Here is a 17,188-nt window from a genome sequence, read left to right as displayed (position 1 = left end):
CACATAAAAAAATTTCTCCTTGGTAATCTATTATATATACATATATAAAACCCTATATGCAAATAGACCGAACTGCAGAACAACCGAACAACTGGTCACTATGGCATGTGCTGACCACCAGGGGGCACACGCATAACATGGCAGGCATTGGCAGCAGAGCGTGGAAGATGGCTGAATGGTGAAGCAGGTGAGTGGGGGCACCAAACCAAGGTGGGGCACCAGCTGGCATTGGGATGAGCCTCTGGTAGTTACTGAAAATTCGTTGCTCCTGTGGGCTGTGGTCTTGCTGGGACTCACACCTGCTGCGGGTGCCAGCCCCACTCACACCCACTGCCGGTGCCATCAGCGGGGGAGTGGTGACTGCTGGCCCTGATTGCCCTTCAGGAGCAGGGGGAGATGGAGAAATCCTGAGGGGCGATCGGGGCCAGCAGCCACCGCTCGCCCCCTCTGATGGCACTGGCCCCACTAGCACCTGTAGCTGGCACCAGAGCTGCAGTTCACACCCACTGCCAGTGCGCAGTGCCAGTTTCAACCGCTCAGCGATGTCAGTGGGGGCAAGTGGCAGCTGCCAGCCCCAATCATCTCTGAGGGCTTCTCCACCTCCCCCTGCTCCTGGGGTATTATTGGGGCAGCAGCCGCCACTCGCCCCTGCTGCTGGCGCCCGCCCCAGTTGCTCCATGCTGTCAGCTGGTGAGAGCAGGACAGGTGCCATCAATGCGTGGGAACAGTGGTGGTGGGAGCAGGGCTGCCAGAAGATGGAGGACTGGGCCGGGGCTATGGTAGGAGGAATTGGGCGGGGGGGCCTCACAGCCCACAGTTCCTTTCAAGGTGCACGAATTCATGCACTGGGCCCCTAGTAAATACATTAGGAAAATATTTACAACTTATATTTAGAAAGGATAAAAATTTCTATAAATCAATGAGAAAAAAAGTTCAACAGAAAGAGCAACTGAAGAAAGGGCAAATGAAATGAACAAAGAATTCACCAGAACAAGACCCCCCTAAAAAAAGACTCATAAATATGAGTCAATTTTATGCTTACTAAAAAGAAATAAAAAATAAAAGCACATCTTGGGGTTTTTTTGTTTGTTTTCCTTTCTTTCTTTTTTTTTCACATCTTGGTTTTTATCTTTTTTTAAATATATTTTTTATTGATTTCAGAGAGGAAGGAAAAGGGAGAGAGAGATAGAAACATCAACGATGAGAGAAAATCATTGATCGGCTGCCTCCTGCACATCCCCTACTGGGGATCAAGCCTGCAATCTGGGCGTGTGTCCTCGACCAGAATTGAACTAGGGACCTTTCATTCTGCAGGCTCTATCCACTGAACCAAACCGGCTAGGGCAGTTTTTGGTGTGTTTTTTAAAAATATATTTTATTGGTTTTTCACAGAGAGAAGGGGAAAGAGATAGTTAGAAACATCGATAAGAAACATCAATCAGCTACCTCCTGCACACCCTCCACTGGAGATGTGCCCGCAACCAAGGTACATGCCCTTGACCGGAATTGAACCTGGGACCTTTCAGTCCAAAGGCTGATGCTCTATCCATTGAGCCAAACCAGTTTTGGCAAGGGCAGTTTTTAATCTATCTTATTGGCAAGGATAAAAAGGTTTCATAACACATTGTGTGGTTCAGGGTGTGAGGAAATCGGCACATTCATTGATGGTAGGACACACTGGTACCACTGCTGTGGAGACCGCCTTGCCAATATCGATTAAAACAAAGCGAAAACAAATCCATATACTCACTTGCTGATAATTCCATTCCCAGGAATTTACCTAACAGATAAACTCCCACGTATGCAAAATAACAAGTGGACAAGTTATAACATTGTTTGGGAAGAAAGAGATTGGAAACTACCTAAGTGTTCCCAAATAGGGGATTGAGCAAGTAAATTATGACATCTTTATAAAGTTGTTAACTTCAAAAAACTGAGGCAGATCCAAAATGTAGAGCTCAGTGAAAAAAGCAAGATGTAAAAGTATTTGTGTAAAACATTTATACATATAAACTAGAGGACTGGTGCATGAAATTTGTGCACCAGGGTGGGGGAATCTCCTCAGCCCAACCTGCACCCTCTCTAATACTGGACCCCTCAGAGGATGCCCGACCCCTGGACTGCTGGCTCCTAATTGTCACCTGCCTGCCTGGTCACCCCTAACTGCCCCCACCCTGCCAGCCTGATAGCCCCTCACTGCCTCTGTGTGCCGGCCTGATCACCCCTAATTACTCCCCCCCCCCCCCCCCCCCCCGCCAGCCTGGTTGCTCCTAACTGCCCCTCCCCCGCCAGCCTGGTCACCCCTTACTGGCCTCCTCTCCCCCCCCCCCCCCCGCCAGCCTAGTTGCCCTCAACTGCCCCTTTCTGCCAGACTGATTGCTCCTAACTACTCCCCATGCCAACCTGGTCACCTCTAACTGCCCCCCTGCCAGCCTAATCGCCCCCAACTGTGCCCCCACTGGCCTAGTCGCCTCTTATTGCCCACCCCCTGCTGGCCTGGTCGCCCCCAACTGCTCCCCTCTGCTAGCCTGGTCACCCCCAACTGCCCCCCCCCCAACCTGGTTGCCTGCAACTGTCCCCCACCAGCCTGGTTGCCCCATGCAGCCTGCTTGTTCAGTCGTTTGGTCATCTCTCACTAACCCCCCTGATGGCCTGGTCATGGGCAGCCGTCTTTGTGAGGGTGTGAGGGTCGATTTGCATATTACCTTTTTATTATATAGGATTTGCCTGTGCATACAGTGACAATCTCTGAAAGACTACAGAGATAAGAGTGAACCTCTATAAGGGGAACTGGGGATTGGAAAATAGGGTGAGAAGAGGACTTACTTTTTAATCTATGGTATATTTTTAACATCCCATTTTCCTGTATACCTAATTTTTAAAAAATATTTTATTGATTTTTTTACAGAGAGGAAGGGAGAGAGATAGAGAATTAGAAACATCGATTAGAGGGAAACATCAATCAGCTGCCTCCTGCACACCTCCTACTGGGGATGTGCCTGCAACCAAGGTACATGCCCTTGAGCAGAATCGAACCTGGAACCCTTCAGTCTGCAGGCTGATGCTTATCCACTGAGCCAAATCGGTTAGGGCCCTAATTTTTAATCAATTAAATTTACACTAGAGGGCATCCCTAGTCACCTTACATAAACAGTTGTTGAATAAATGCTTCTCTCCCTCACTGGGCAGTGCTTACATTCTTGAACACCCAGTCTAAGGTAGCCACTCTCCCTTCACCCTCTTTATTACAGTACCCTGACTTACTTTCTTCCTAGCCCTAGTCACTATTTGAAATTACCTTGTTTGTATATTTTCTTAGTTGTTTACTGTCTCTCTCTATCTAAAGGGTTTAAAAGGTCAGGGACGTGTCTTGTTCCCAATTTTGTCTTTAGCAACCCAAACAATACTACCCTGTTTTCCCGAAAATAAGACAGTGTCTTGTATTAATTTTTGCTCCCAAAGATGCACTAGGTCTTATTTTCAGGGGATGTCTTATTTTTCCATGAAGAATACGGTACATAATTATTGTTAAATGAAAATAAAGGAAATTTATTACCTGTATACGGTACGGTAGTACGGTAGTTGTCAACACAAACCAGACAAACTGTGAATCCTACAGTATCAAGAATTTACTCATTTATTCAATGACAATCATGTCATCATCTTCTGGAACATCATCATAACAATCCAATTCCTGAATTTCCTGGTGAATTTCTTTTTTTTTTTTTTTAATATATTTTATTGATTTTCTTACAGAGAGGAAGGGAGAGAGATAGAGAGATAGAGACATCGATGAGAGAGAAACATCGACCAGCTGCCTCTTGCACATCCCCTACCGGGGATGTGCCCACAACCAATGTACATGCTCTGGCCGGAATCGAACCTGGGACCTTTCAGTCCGCAGACCGACGCTCTACCGCTGAGCCAAACCGGTTTCGGCCCTGGTGAATTTCTTGTGACTCCATTTCTTTCAAAATCTCTCATGTTTAGCCTGGGGGGGGGGGCGCTTATTTTCAGGGGGATTCCTTATATTTCATTCAGAAGGAAACCTGTAAGTAGGTCTTATTTTCGGAGGATGTCTTATTTTCGGGGAAACATGGTACATTTGATGAATTCATAAAGCATATACTCTGGACCATACACTGTTCTACGGACTTTACAAATAATAACTTATTTGTTATTTTTATTTATTAATAACAGAGAGAGAGAGAGAGAGAGAGAGAGAGAGAGAGAGAGAGAGGGAACACATGGATTTATTGTTCCACTAACTTATGCATTCATTGATTGATCCTTGAATGTGCTCTGACCTTTCAGCCAACTCCCAACCTTGGTGCATCAGGACAATAATCTAACCATCTAAACTACCGGTGTGTGTGGGGGAGGGGAGGGAGACAGGGCAAATATCAATTATTTTAATCCTCACAGTAACTCAGTAATGGAGGTTGATTTTCACTCATTTTACAGTTAAGAAAATTGAGGCACAGGATTGTTGAATAACTTGACTAACTGGAGTTGGAATCCTAAACTTAATGTTCTTAGCCACACGAAATGCTTTTTCGATATATAAGCTGACAGGTAGATGAAAATGACTAAATGAATGAATGAATGGAAATAGGAATGTAAAGGTTGGTTTTTTTCCTCGTCCTTGGTTCCCGAGATCTACCGCAAGGGGGCGCTTTCTTCCAGGTCTTGACGCCAGTCCTCAAGGCGTGCACTCCCTTTGCGTCTCGGGCTCGCGCGCGCTGCTTCGGCACCGGAAGTGACTGAGCTTGCAAGTTCTCCCGGTCTCTTCAGGGGAAACTGAGGCCGGCTCGTTCGGAAGAGACAGAGAGAGCCATCAGCAAGGTAGGCCGGCCCGGGTCAGCGGCGCGGAACCCGGCCGCCAGGAGCCCTCGCATCTGGAAACGACCTGGTCGACGCAGGGGGAATGTGGCCCCCCACGGCTCGCGGGGCTCACAGGTGAGAGCACCGCCTCCCCTGTGTGGCAGGCGCTGCGCCCAATGGGAGCTCTCGCCGTCCCGCTTCCGTGCCGACGGGGCTCTCTGATTGGTCCTGGGGGCGGGCCGCCGGGGACGAGACCCCCTTCTCCCAGAAAGGTCTAGGGGGCGCCCCTGAGGGAGAGCGGTTGCTTAGTAACTGGGCGGTGGCCCCGCGGGTACCCGGCCTCGGGCGCGGGAGGAGCCGCGAGGCCGCAGCCCACCCACCTCGGCTCCGGAGAGGTGCAGCCCCCGACCCCCCAGCCCTCCCGGGAGGGGGGCGCCAGGAAGCCGCCGGGAGCCCGGCTCCGGGAAAACGTGGTCTCCGCTGCGGGGTCCTCGAGCAGGCCTGACCCTGTCCCTGCCCGGAGAGGCCCGGCGCGCACCCGCACCCGCACCCTCACCCGGCTTTGTGCGGGCGCCGGCGGCCATTGTGCCGGTGCGGGAAATGGAGGGCCCGGCAGCCCCCTGCCGCCGCCGCCGCCGCCGCGCCCAGGGCCTTGGGGGAATTCAGAGACGACCGGCGGCGTTTCTGGGGGGTCCCCGGGCCTCAGCCTCCCGGAAAGGCCCGGCGGCGGCGTTTCCGAAGTCAGACCTCAGGGGCCAGGCGGTTTCCCCTTCCCTCCGCCCCTCCTCGAAGCCCTGAGCCCCATTGAGGGAAGTCCTTGCCGGGGGTTTCGGAAGCCTCCACCCGGGGTCGGTACTTAAATAGAAACAACAACAACAACATCAACAGAAAGCCCTAGAGCCCGCGCCGCCGCCTCCGGGAGAGTTCTCCCGGCTCCCAGTAGGAGGCAGCGAGCGGGGAGCGTGCGGAGCGAGCGAGGGGGCTGGACTGCCGGTGCGGAGGCCGCCCTCATTCTGGGCGATGGAGGAGGAAGCGAGCGCGGCGGCGGCTCCCGGGCTTCCTAATTCCTGCGTCGCCCTCCGGACGCGCAGCCGGCGTCTCGCATGATCCCTCCGGCCGCAGCCGGTTTCTTTTTTTTCTTCTTCTTCTTTCTTTCTTTCTTTTTTTCTTTTTTTTTTGATCGCTGCCCGTGAGGCCGGCTGAGTTACCGGCATCCCGGCAGCCACCTCCTCCTCCCCGGCCCCATGGTACAAAAGATCGTCCGGGGACTGCACCTGCCTGCCTGTAGCCTGGGACGCATTTGAATGTAGGTGGAGCGGGGGTGGAGGGGATGGGGGGCCGGCAGCTTCGGGGAAGAGGAGGTGGCCGGGGTTTGGGGGGGCGGGGGAGGGGTGGGGGGAGAGGCCGGTGTGATGATGGTTCAGAGACTGACTGCTTGCTGGTGCTTTCCATTTGACTTGATGGAAGTCTTTTGAGAAGCTAGTCTCAGACCTCCCTAAGAACCACAAAGAAACCGGTTGTGGTTATCTGGAGGAGGTGGAATGCGATGCTGTGGGTTAGATGGCTTGCATATTAATTTTTATTTATTTTATTTTTTTCCCCTTCCTGAAGCTCTTTCTCTCCCTTCAGAACCTTATCTCGGCCCCGGATCTCAGAAGGCAACCACTAGCCGGAGACCGGACTCGGTGAGTGGAGCAGGTGTTCCGGACAATGGACTGGTGGAGCCCATCCCTATTATAAAAATGTCTCAGAGCAACCGGGAACTGGTGGTTGACTTTCTCTCCTACAAGCTCTCCCAGAAGGGATACAGCTGGAGTCAGTTTAGCGATGTGGAAGAGAACAGAACTGAGGCCCCAGAGGGGACTGAAGCAGAGGTGGACACCCCCAGCGCCATCAATGGCAACCCGTCCTGGCACCCGGTGGACAGCCCTGCGGTGAACGGCGCCACCGGCCACAGCAGCCGCCTGGACGCCCGGGAGGCGATTCCCATGGCGGCGGTGAAGCAGGCGCTGCGGGAGGCGGGCGATGAGTTCGAACTGAGGTACCGGCGGGCGTTCAGTGACCTGACATCCCAGCTCCACATCACCCCGGGGACCGCTTATCAGAGCTTTGAGCAAGTCGTGAACGAACTCTTCCGGGATGGGGTGAACTGGGGTCGCATCGTGGCCTTTTTCTCGTTCGGTGGGGCACTGTGCGTGGAGAGTGTGGACAAGGAGATGCAGGTATTGGTGAGTCGGATTGCAACTTGGATGGCCACTTACCTGAATGACCACCTAGAGCCTTGGATCCAGGAGAACGGAGGCTGGGTAAGGACCACGCCCCCTCCTTGTGTGTCCCTTTTCCTTGGCCTCCACTCAGAGAGATCTCATCAGCCTTTCCCCGTATCTCTTCCTGTTGTGCTGGATGGTTACTGGACGTGTTGTTAAGGAGACGTGAACTGGTCTCAGCACTGCAAAAGGTTATCAGTTCTAAAAGAACAGATGACCTAGTTCCTGAAGGACAGGGCATTTTTCATCCTGGTCACCCTCATGACCCCACTCCTTCATGCCTGTGCTCCAGTTCCTCGGTGGAGGAAATCATAGCCTGTTCATGTGAGAGTGGGAAGTTAGTCCATGTTCCCCTCGCCCTGACATAGTGGCTCACCACCCAAAGGGGTGATGGGTATAAGGCCTAGAGAAGGTAGTATCAGTGACCCATAAGCCCCTCCATGCTTACCTCCCTCGGGGATGTCAGTCTATTCTGGGCTTCCCTCCCCCACATCAAATTCTCTTTATTTTAAAGTTTGCATACCTGATATTCTCTCAGAAAAAGGCAAGGCCAGACAGAGTTCCCACTGGCGTGGATGGCTGAGGATTGCCTGGTTTTAGGGGCAGTGGCCAGTTGTGTTTGTGCTGCACCCCTGCGTCCGTTTGCTCTAACGCGTGCAACTTTCTACATGGTTGGCCTGCTTCCTGAGCTCTTGCAGTGTCACACATTAAGCCTGAACTTTGTACTTCACTACCTAGGGTCGGTTGGGGAGCTCCAGCTGTTCTGCCTATTGCTTTCCGGCCAGGGCCCTGGGGCCTCTTCACCGAGCACTGTTGCTGGCAAAGCAAGAACTGAGTCTGTGGGGCTTAGGGACATCCAGATTCAGTGACTGACTTCAGAATCAAACGGACCTGGGTGTGAGTCCCAGCACTGTCCCTTACCTAGCCGTGTGACAATGGACAGACCAGTTTACCTTGAGCTTCAGTTTCTTCCGCTAAAAAAATGTGGCAAGCCCTCCTTGCCTTGCAGGGTATTGTAATCTTGGAGCTAATATGAGCACAGTGACTGACACCAACACGTTTGCTGTAGCATTTGGGGCCAGGAGGCATGCGTCATTGCTTTCCCAGGAGAGAGGATTCTTTTGCTTGTCACCAAACCAGGATGGGACAGTGGTGGGAAATTCTTTATCGGTGGTCATTGTAGGCAATTTTTGCTATTCTACAGTGACCTCAGTCCTATTTTCGTGCTATCTCCCTGCCTAGGGGAGGTGGGGGCTTAGGAGAGGTATTATGTTCCTTCAGAATACCCCTAAAATTGAGCAAGCTGTGCAAAATAAGTCATCTATTGAAGAAACTAAGATTTAAGGGGCCATGCACCATGGACTCAGGAATGTCAAGAATGCAATTATCCATAGGCTGGGCCTAGGGCGTGGCAGGCACTTCAGTTTACGAATGAGCAGAGACCTCTGAGTTTGCTCTGGAACCCCACCCCCTTTCTTATTTCCCATTTCTTTGCAACTTCATCAACTCTTCCCACTGCCAGTACTTGTACAAGGAAAAGAGATAAGTCAATGAGGTCAGATGGTTGGGGTGGGCTTGGGGGAGGTAAAGGAGAGGGCTCTCTCGAGCTAAGGCTGACCAGACTTGAAAGCCATTCTGTAAATGAACTCCCTGGGGGGATAAATGATTAAATAGTTCCTGTTGATTTGTTCAATGACCTCTCATTCCCCCCTGCTTTGATTCTGTTTGGGGGCAAATATTTGTTCAGCTGATTACAGGAGGGACAGGATTCCAAAGCTTCATTCAGACACACCCTCTGAGGCATCTCTAGGTAGACTTGGGCCTTTTGCCTACTTTGCATGACTGTTGTCTTTGGCCAGTGGTCCTATTAACAGGCAGGTTGTTTCCAGCTATTAACAAAAGGCAATCTGGGAGAGTTGCCTGGTCTACCAGCCAGCCTCTGCAGAGGGCTACCTGGGCCAGAGATGCCAGTCATCAGTGTTGCATGTGAAAAGAGGTTTTAGACACAGCAGCACTGGGCAAGTTCATTAGACAGCCACTGGATTGAAATTCCATTTTTCTCACCGCTCAAGAATTACCAGAGCCCGTTGGACAACATACCATATACTTCTTCCTTTTGGTGAACAGAGGGGATGTGTGCAGATGAGCCAGTTATGTCAGAACTATTTCTAGGCATGCATTTTCCCTGAGGCCAGAAGGTATTGACTCAAGATCTTTTTATTTTCTTTTTTTGAAATATATTTTTATTGATTTTAGAGAGAGAGGGAGAGGAAAGAGAGATATAAACATCAATGATGAGAAAGAATAATTGATCAGCTGCCTCCTGGGGATTGAGCCCACAACTTGGGCATGTGCCTTTGACTGGAATCGAACCCAGGACCCTTTAGTTCGCAGGTTGATGCTCTATCCACTGAGCCAAAGTGGCCAGGGTGACTCAGGATCTTTCGGGTGGAAGGTACCTGCCCACTTTCCTCTCAGGTACCATTTGGTTTGAGCTGCACCGACTGGCTGCTACAGTGGCATCTCATAACCTTCCAGGAGGATGTGGCTGGAGGGGGATCCATGAGTATAGGAGTTATGGGTTGTTTCATCCTTGGGTATTCTCTAAATTTAACATCCCTACAGGAAAAGGAAAGGAAACGAGCCTTTATGGAGTATATATTATGTTCAAGGCATTGTCTTAGGTCTTTTACTTATGCAGCTATAATTATTGAGCATCTACTATGACACATACACTGTTTTAGATGCTGGCCACAAGCCAGACACGGAACCTTTCCTCGTGGAAATGACATGCTATTTTATGTATTCCACACAATAACCTTTAAGGTAGGTAGGTTTATTCCCAGTTTACCTGTGAAGCTGGGTGACTGGCCCCAGGTGCCCCACAGCCAGTTAAGTGACTGAATGAGAAGTTACACATAGGTTGGCCTGAATCCAAAGTCTAAAACTCTTTCCATCCATATCAGGTTCTCCAAGGAATAATAAAGTGACTAGCACAGAAAGCCAGATGCTGTTGGGCTGAGTAAAACATGCCTGCTGAGGTGCTCACTCTGGTCTGTGATCTTGGCATTGTTTAGTAGCTGCAGGAAGAACAGTGCCTTTATTGGCAGTAGCAGTTCCCAAAGGCAAGTACGTAGACTCAGATTCTTGCCCTGGTAAACTCAAGTGGGTATCAGGAGTTTGCCCAGTCAGAGTGGGCTTCCTGTTAATTTTTTCATTGTTAAGACGCTCTCAGGCCCTCCCAATAGATAAGAGTTGTGCATGTGGGAAGAAGGGATGCTCCAAGGACTGGAATTCCAGACTCATAGCCACACCACTGCTTGCTTGCTTAGGGTCACCTCGCAAGATGCTGAACCTGTTTGTCTCTTGTTCATCCATCTCTCCCTGTAAAATGCAATAATGATAGCCACCTACCATAGCTTGACTCTAGTAAAGGATCTAGAACAAAGGCCCTTCCTGGGCCTTAATTGTAGGGTGGAAGCACCCCTTTTGAATAGACTACCTGCCTCAGAAGATTGAATAGTTTACCTGCCTGAGAAGACTGAACTTTGCCCCCAGAGTTTCTGAGGAAACAAAGTCAGCCCCAAGATGTTCACCCAAAATGGTATATGTAATGTGACCTTCCCTAGAGGGACAGAGTGTTGCTGGGGCTTTCCAGTGTTAATGTGGACAGTTATGGTTGAGGACCCTGGTGGGCTAAGACATTTTGGGATTGCTGTCTCTGGGAAACCCCACAGCTAGATGGAAACACCATTGCTGAGAGCAGTGAGGTGTGAGGGGGAGAATACATAATTTGGTCTTTTCCAGTCTGCGTGGCTGTGGTCTTCTGTCTGGTCTGGCTTCTTCTGTATAGAAAGATGTCTGCTCCAACACCTCAGAGACCTTTGCAGATCATAGCAGCTGCTACAGCTCTGTGGTTTTGGGGAAACCCCATTAGAAACCCCAAACGTGGAAATTTTTAGTAATCTCATTCAGGTCCCAAAGTGAGATAGAAGTGTTTCAGGGGCTCCCCCTCAGAGCACCCAGTTCTTGTGGATGTACACTTGAGGTTGCTGTTAGAACTCTGTCACCATCACTGGGTTTTCTAGACTTCCTAGAACAAATGTCCACATTAGCCCCATGGAACCCTTCAACTTCTGATATAAAAATACCCAGGTATTTTTTCAGGGATCCCCAGCGGAACCCAGAGGGTTTCCTCGACTTTTGTGTGGGCCGTCACCCCGTCACCTGATTTGTTTGGGCTGCAGGAAGGAGCAGTTGTTAACTGTCTCTTCCCAAACAGGTACCTGTCCTGAGGCCAGTGGGCTTGAGTGTCCTCTTCTATGCCCAGCAGCCTTGGCTTTTCCAGCACCCTCAGCCTTTCTGTATGGGCTTTCTTTCAGTAACTGTGTGGGGTTTTTTGGGGGGGTTTAGCATGGTTAGTTTAGGAGTAATTTCCAGTGAGCTGCTCTTCTACAGAAACATAATCTCCTACTACAGTAATTAGCAGGGTCTTGTCCCTAGCCCCAACCTCCAACCTAATTCCATGGGGTCTTCCCCAAGGACTTCATCTCTTTTCTTTGAAGAAGTCACTCTGCTCCTAGATCTGCTTCTTTTCTGTTCCTCCAGCCGCAGTCTGCCTTCCCCATTCTCAGCTGGCAGACTCGAGTCACACAATCCCACTGGGTCTTTTTGTTTAGCCTGGGGAAGAGAAGACCCAGGAGAATATGATCACCAGTTTCAAATATCTGAAGGAAGAGGGGCTAAGCCTTTTTTAAAAATCAGTAGAGTACCCAGCAGAACTTGCATTAATGAGAGGAAAAGAGCAGTGGTAGAATTTAAATTAGTGTAAATAAGACATTTCTAAAATTTACCAAATCTCTTATCAGGTTTAGAAACTTCTTGAGTGTCCTAATCAATACTTGTTTTTTCCATACTTATTTCCTGAGCACTGAACAGAGGTCTTAGGCTGAAAGAGATGCCCAATCAATTCCTGAAGAAACAGATATATATTAAACCAGAATAATGGAAACTGCCCTTTACCTGATCATTTATTTATTCATTGATTCAAACAGTATTTATCAAACTCCTACTGTATGCCAGGCTGTCCTAGGTACCAGAGGTACAATATTAAATAAAACAAATTTTCTGTCCTTGTGGAGCTTACATTCAAGTGGGGAGAGACAGACAATAAACATGTAATTACATATATATATGTGTGTGTATATATCATATATTAGGTGTTAGTAAGTGTCAGGAAGAAAATAAAACAGGTTGAGGCCTAGGGCATACCTAACAAGGGAAGTGGGGCTGCAATTTTAAGAGTGGTTAGGGAAGGCATCACCAAAAGTTAGTATCTGAGCCAAGACCTGAAGAAGATGCAGTAGTGGACGAAACCTGCATAAAAGAGTTTTCTAAGGAGAGAAAATGGGCTCAGGAGTGAGTATGCTTGGCATGTTCAAGGTTTAGCAAGAAGGTTAAGCAGCTAGAGAAGAAACATTGGGGTGGGTGGTAAGAGGTGACAGTGGAGCGTGGTTGAGATTGAGTGGGGGAGAGGTAGTCGGAGGTCAGATCACATGGGACATTACAGACTTTGATGAGGACTTAGTTTTGGTTAAATGAGAGAGGCCAGGTGAAATGATTTGAATTCTTCAAGGGTGGCCACTGGGAGTCCAGTGAAGAGGCTGGTGCAGCTGTCAGGTGAAAAAACTAGTGGCTTGTTCAGGAGGTAGAGGGGGAAGTGGTGAAAAGGGACTGAAAAGCAAGACCAAGCTTACACATATTGATGGGTCCACTTAGAGGTCACAGAATGAGGACTAAATGAGTTAGATGCTCTTCAGGGGTCATTCTCTGATTGGGGTATCCTGAATCGTCCTCCTCCATTGCTACAATATTTCTGTCTGAATAACTGTCACATGTCTGGCACATCTAGCTGTGTGACCTTGGGCTAGCTCCTTGGATTTCCTGAGCCTTGGGACAAATAATACCTGCCTTAAAAGGTCATGGCAAAGACCTAATGAGGTGTGCCTGAGATGCATAGATCCTGGCACATGTTGGTGTTGTAGTTATTCTTTGCCACAGAACTCATGTCAGAGACCTATTCACAGACTCTTCAGTATCCAGCCTCCCTTTTTTGGATGCAGTAGTGACCCTCAGGGCAGACATGCCTTACCAGTGTTCCTGTCAGAACAGGAGCACCATAGGGTTCCTGTGCCATGCAGTACAAGCCCTGGTCTAGAGTCAGGATAGGATCCCAGTTGTACTCTCAATCTGCTCCAACTCACCATCTCACCTTGGCCAAGTCACTTTAGCCCCGAGTGTAGGGACTTTGTCTCATTCTTATCTTCATCTGTAAGATGGAGGGTCGAAGTAGATAGTCTAGGAATCCTGGGTCACACTGGCCTAAGGCCTGAGGCAGATTCTTCCAGTATTACATTTCAGGTTAGTTTTGTTTTAGGATGGCTCTTTTCTGTTAGAAACTGCAGTGCTTTAACTGCAAAAGTTAACTAATCTCAGTATCAATAATAGGGAAATTTATCACTGACCCCACACTAATAATACTCCAGATTCATGTAGCACTTTAGTGCTTAGCATTTAAAAAAATATATATTTTATTGATTTTTTACAGAGAGGAGGAGAGAGGGATAGAGAGTTAGAAACATCGATGAGAGAGAATCATCGATCAGCTGCCTCTTGCACACCCCCTACTGGGGATGTGCCATGCCCTTGACCGGAATCGAACCCGGGATCTTTCAGTCCACAGGCCAACGCTCTATCCACTGAGCCAAACCGGTTTTGGCAGTGCTTAGCATTTTCATATCCACCTTGTTTTTTGTTTTTGTTTTTGTTTTTATGTTCATGGCCACCCAGGGTGGTGAGCCAGAGGGAAATCTGGCTGAGAAAGATGAAGCAGCTTGCCGGAAGTTACATCAGGAGGAAGATGCAGGGTTGGGCCTTTCAAATCAGGACTTGACCACTTACTTGCTATGGGACCTTGAGCAAGTCTTTTAACTTGTAAATGGCTATAATGGTACCTTTTTCTGAAGATGCAGTGAGTTAGTTTCAGTCTTAAGGTTCTCAGAGTGGTGACTATTAGGATCAGCCAGCAGCAAACAACAGCTGCATCCTAGGGCTTTCTCAATCACATCATCTGGCTTCCCATTTACTACATATTGATTTTTGCAAATAATTTTTTTGTGTGGAAAGAAACTAGCTTTGGAACCATTGCTACTTGGTTTCATCCCTGATGAGACTCTGAGGGCAAGCTGGAGCCTTACAACTCGCTCTAAGCTACACGGCTTTTTGGGCAGACTCCAGAGCTCCCCTCGGAACTAGAGGTTTTTCTCTTGCTCTTCAGGAAATGCCATTGCCATGACTTCCATGGACTGCTTCCTGTCCCAACCCAGCAGCCAGATTCCTGCTGGCGAGAGTATGGAAACTGGAAAGTAATGTCCCTGAAGGCTCCCCCTCCACAAACTACTTTTTTTGGATGTGTCCCTCCCTTTCCTCTTGTCAGTTACTTTCTTTGCTTCCTCCCCTTCACCCTTCACCCAGCTTCTCTCTCTGGCCTCTGATCATTCTTTAAAGATTTAGAAAGTGCATTTCTACTTTGTACTATCAGACCTTTCTCCCAGCCCCGTACTGGGGGATTGGTCAGAACTCCTGGGTTCTCTCCATGGCTCCTTCACTCAGTAGCAGTTCCAATCTTGGACTTCCCCTAGAGGGACATTTAGCCTGTCACTTGCAGTGGCTCATGCTATCCATTAACCCTGAGTTCCCCCGGTACCTCCCTTTCCCCGCCTCATCACTCCCCCCCCCCCCACTCCCCCCAGGATGGAGTCTCCTAAGAGAGATCTTAGAGGTCTGTCACATATAAATCTTGCCTCTTGGAGATTGATGACAGAGGGTAGAGTGAAGTGGAGCCTGCCCCCCTCCCCTGCCCCACTCCACCCAGCACCTTTCAGGAAGCTAGGTTGAAAACCTTGTTGGACAATCATCTGAGGCTGGGGGATATAGCTTGGGAGGGGATTGGAACGCACTCAACTATGCCTCAGATCCTTTGTTCTGCTCTTGAAAGGGAAACATTGCCCTCCCTCCTCCCTGGCCACACACACGTGCCTTTGTTCCCCTGAGTCAGGCGGCTGGGAACACAGTGTCCCTTCCAAGGAGCCTGACTTGCCTCCCCAGAGGCTGGCCTCCTGGTCAGTGGGACAGGCATTTTTTGCTCAGGAGCCTCCAAGCTCGGGTCCTTTCCGTGGAAGCTTTTCTCTCAGAGGGTAAGAACTTGCCCAGAAATGGCTTCCTAGGAACTTCTCAAAATATTCCCTGTGATGCCGATGTCCCAGTCTTTCCTCCTTATTCTACTTGGTGATTAATATTATTGTTAACATCACTATTAATAGCACCTAACATTTATCAAGTGCTTACTCTATGCCAAGCATTGTTCTAGTGCTTTACATGTATTAATTTATTCCATTCGCAAGACAACACCCTGAAGTTGGTACTATTATTATCCCAATTTACAAATGAGGAAACTGAGGTACAGGCAGGTTGAGCAGCTTATGCAAGGTAGCACAGTTAGTAAGTGGCAAAGCCTGGGAGGACAGCCTCCAAGCTCCCGCTTTTAAACATTGTACTGTGCCCCCTACCCAAGCTGTACCAGTGGCAGGATGATCATTGGCATTTATCCGGTGCTCACTGTGTGGCAGGCCAACACCAACAACATCTCTGTGTTGTTATTTCAAAATCTTACCATTATAGGACACAGATTTGGAAGGACTCAGTTAGCAGGAGACAGAGTCTGTCCTTGAAACCAATTTTGTCTTACTCCAAAGCCTATGTTATCTCTAATTCTTAAAAAGCCAACCACGTAGGTGGTGTTGTCTTCATTTTATGGTTGTGAACACTGAGGCTTAGTGAACAGTGACGTGTTCAGGGCCTCATCGGCTAGTGCCAGGAGGACCTGGGATTCAAACTCCAGGTGTTTGACTTCATCCTTTACCGCCTGATTGTCTGGTGATAATTGCTTTTTATGTGCATGATAATACCTTATAAGTTACCAGACTTCTTTGTGCACACCATTTTACCGTGAGGTAGGTTAGGTGGTCAGTCCCAGTTCAGGGAGGAAACTAAGGCACGGTACATGGCAGAGCCAGATTTAGAATCCGAGTTCTCATTTGTAAGGCAGGTAGGTATTATCGATGTTGCCTGCTTCCCCTAAGGCTAGTTAATTGCTCAGAAATGTCTTCAGAGTTTTTCATTTGTTAAATTCGCCAATACTGATGAATGCTTTATACGTGCTGAATGCTAGGGACACTGGATACTGCAGTGAGCAGCAGGCCTCAGTGGTATGTTTTTATGCCCCACACCTTGGGCCTGGCCGGTGTCCTTCTGTCATCAAACTATACATTACCGATTTTAGTTCCCGGACATGCCAGGCAAGGTTTATTCTAGTTAGTGTGTATTGATCTCCTTCAACACACCCATAGATAAAACTCAACTCTGATTTGAAACTTAGCTTGATTTCTTGCATAACACCAGGCAAATCAGCTTCAAGTTTTCATTCATAAATCTTAGTAATATCAACCTACCAGAGTAAGTGAGGCTTAAGCCAGAAAGTGAAACACAAAAGTGTTTTTTAGTAATAATAACAGAGTCTATGTTGACTGCTGGCTCTGTGCCAGGTGCTATGTTTATGCCCTTGACATAATCGTCTTGTTTGACCCTCACAACTGTTCTAATGAGAAGATGGAAAATCCAGAGCTTCAAGAGGCTCTATACTGTGTCCACAGTAACACACCTTGAACATCTTGTACTGAGATATATCTGATGCTAAAGCCACTGCGTCAAAGCTCTTTTGCAGGCCCAGACTGGTTTATTTCATTTTGAGTATTTGGCACAGGGCCTGGGGTTGGGCAAGGACTCAGCCAGGCAGGTCTCAATGAACATGAAGGGTTGTTATTAGATGCAGGTTAGGCTACAAAAAATGTCTCTGTCTCTAAGGAAGCAAACTCATTTGAAGCAGTAGGAGTAGACCCAAAACACTCGATGAATGGTTCCAGGCAAACTGTGCCAAATCTGTGGTGTGGACTCCATAGCAGAAGAGGACAGACCCACTG

At 48.6% G+C, this 17,188-nt stretch overlaps 1 protein-coding gene across 6 annotated transcripts in view; it reads left to right on the top strand.

Annotated features, from left to right (window-relative positions):
• Positions 1 to 4,734: 4,734 nt before the first annotated feature.
• The window catches only part of BCL2L1 (BCL2 like 1), a 45,713-nt gene continuing 33,259 nt past the window's right edge, over positions 4,735 to 17,188 (top strand). The window contains exons 1-2 of one of the 6 annotated variants that reach the window (XM_084887946.1): positions 4,735 to 4,845; positions 6,454 to 7,130. In XM_084887946.1, coding sequence (XP_084744072.1) covers positions 6,567 to 7,130 — 564 coding nt within the window. In that variant the 5' untranslated portion in view covers positions 4,735 to 4,845; positions 6,454 to 6,566. Of the gene's footprint in view, positions 4,960 to 5,094; positions 6,131 to 6,225; positions 6,376 to 6,435; positions 7,131 to 17,188 lie in introns of those variants that run through there. The other 5 variants (XM_084887942.1, XM_084887944.1, XM_084887943.1 and 2 more) reach the window with 5 other exon arrangements.

The sequence above is a fragment of the Pipistrellus hanaki genome, assembly GCF_964339955.1.
Source record: "Pipistrellus hanaki genome assembly, chromosome: 6".
NCBI lineage: Eukaryota > Metazoa > Chordata > Mammalia > Chiroptera > Vespertilionidae > Pipistrellus > Pipistrellus hanaki.
Note: the sequence above shows the minus strand (reverse complement) of the source record. Positions and strands in the feature narration are given on the sequence as shown.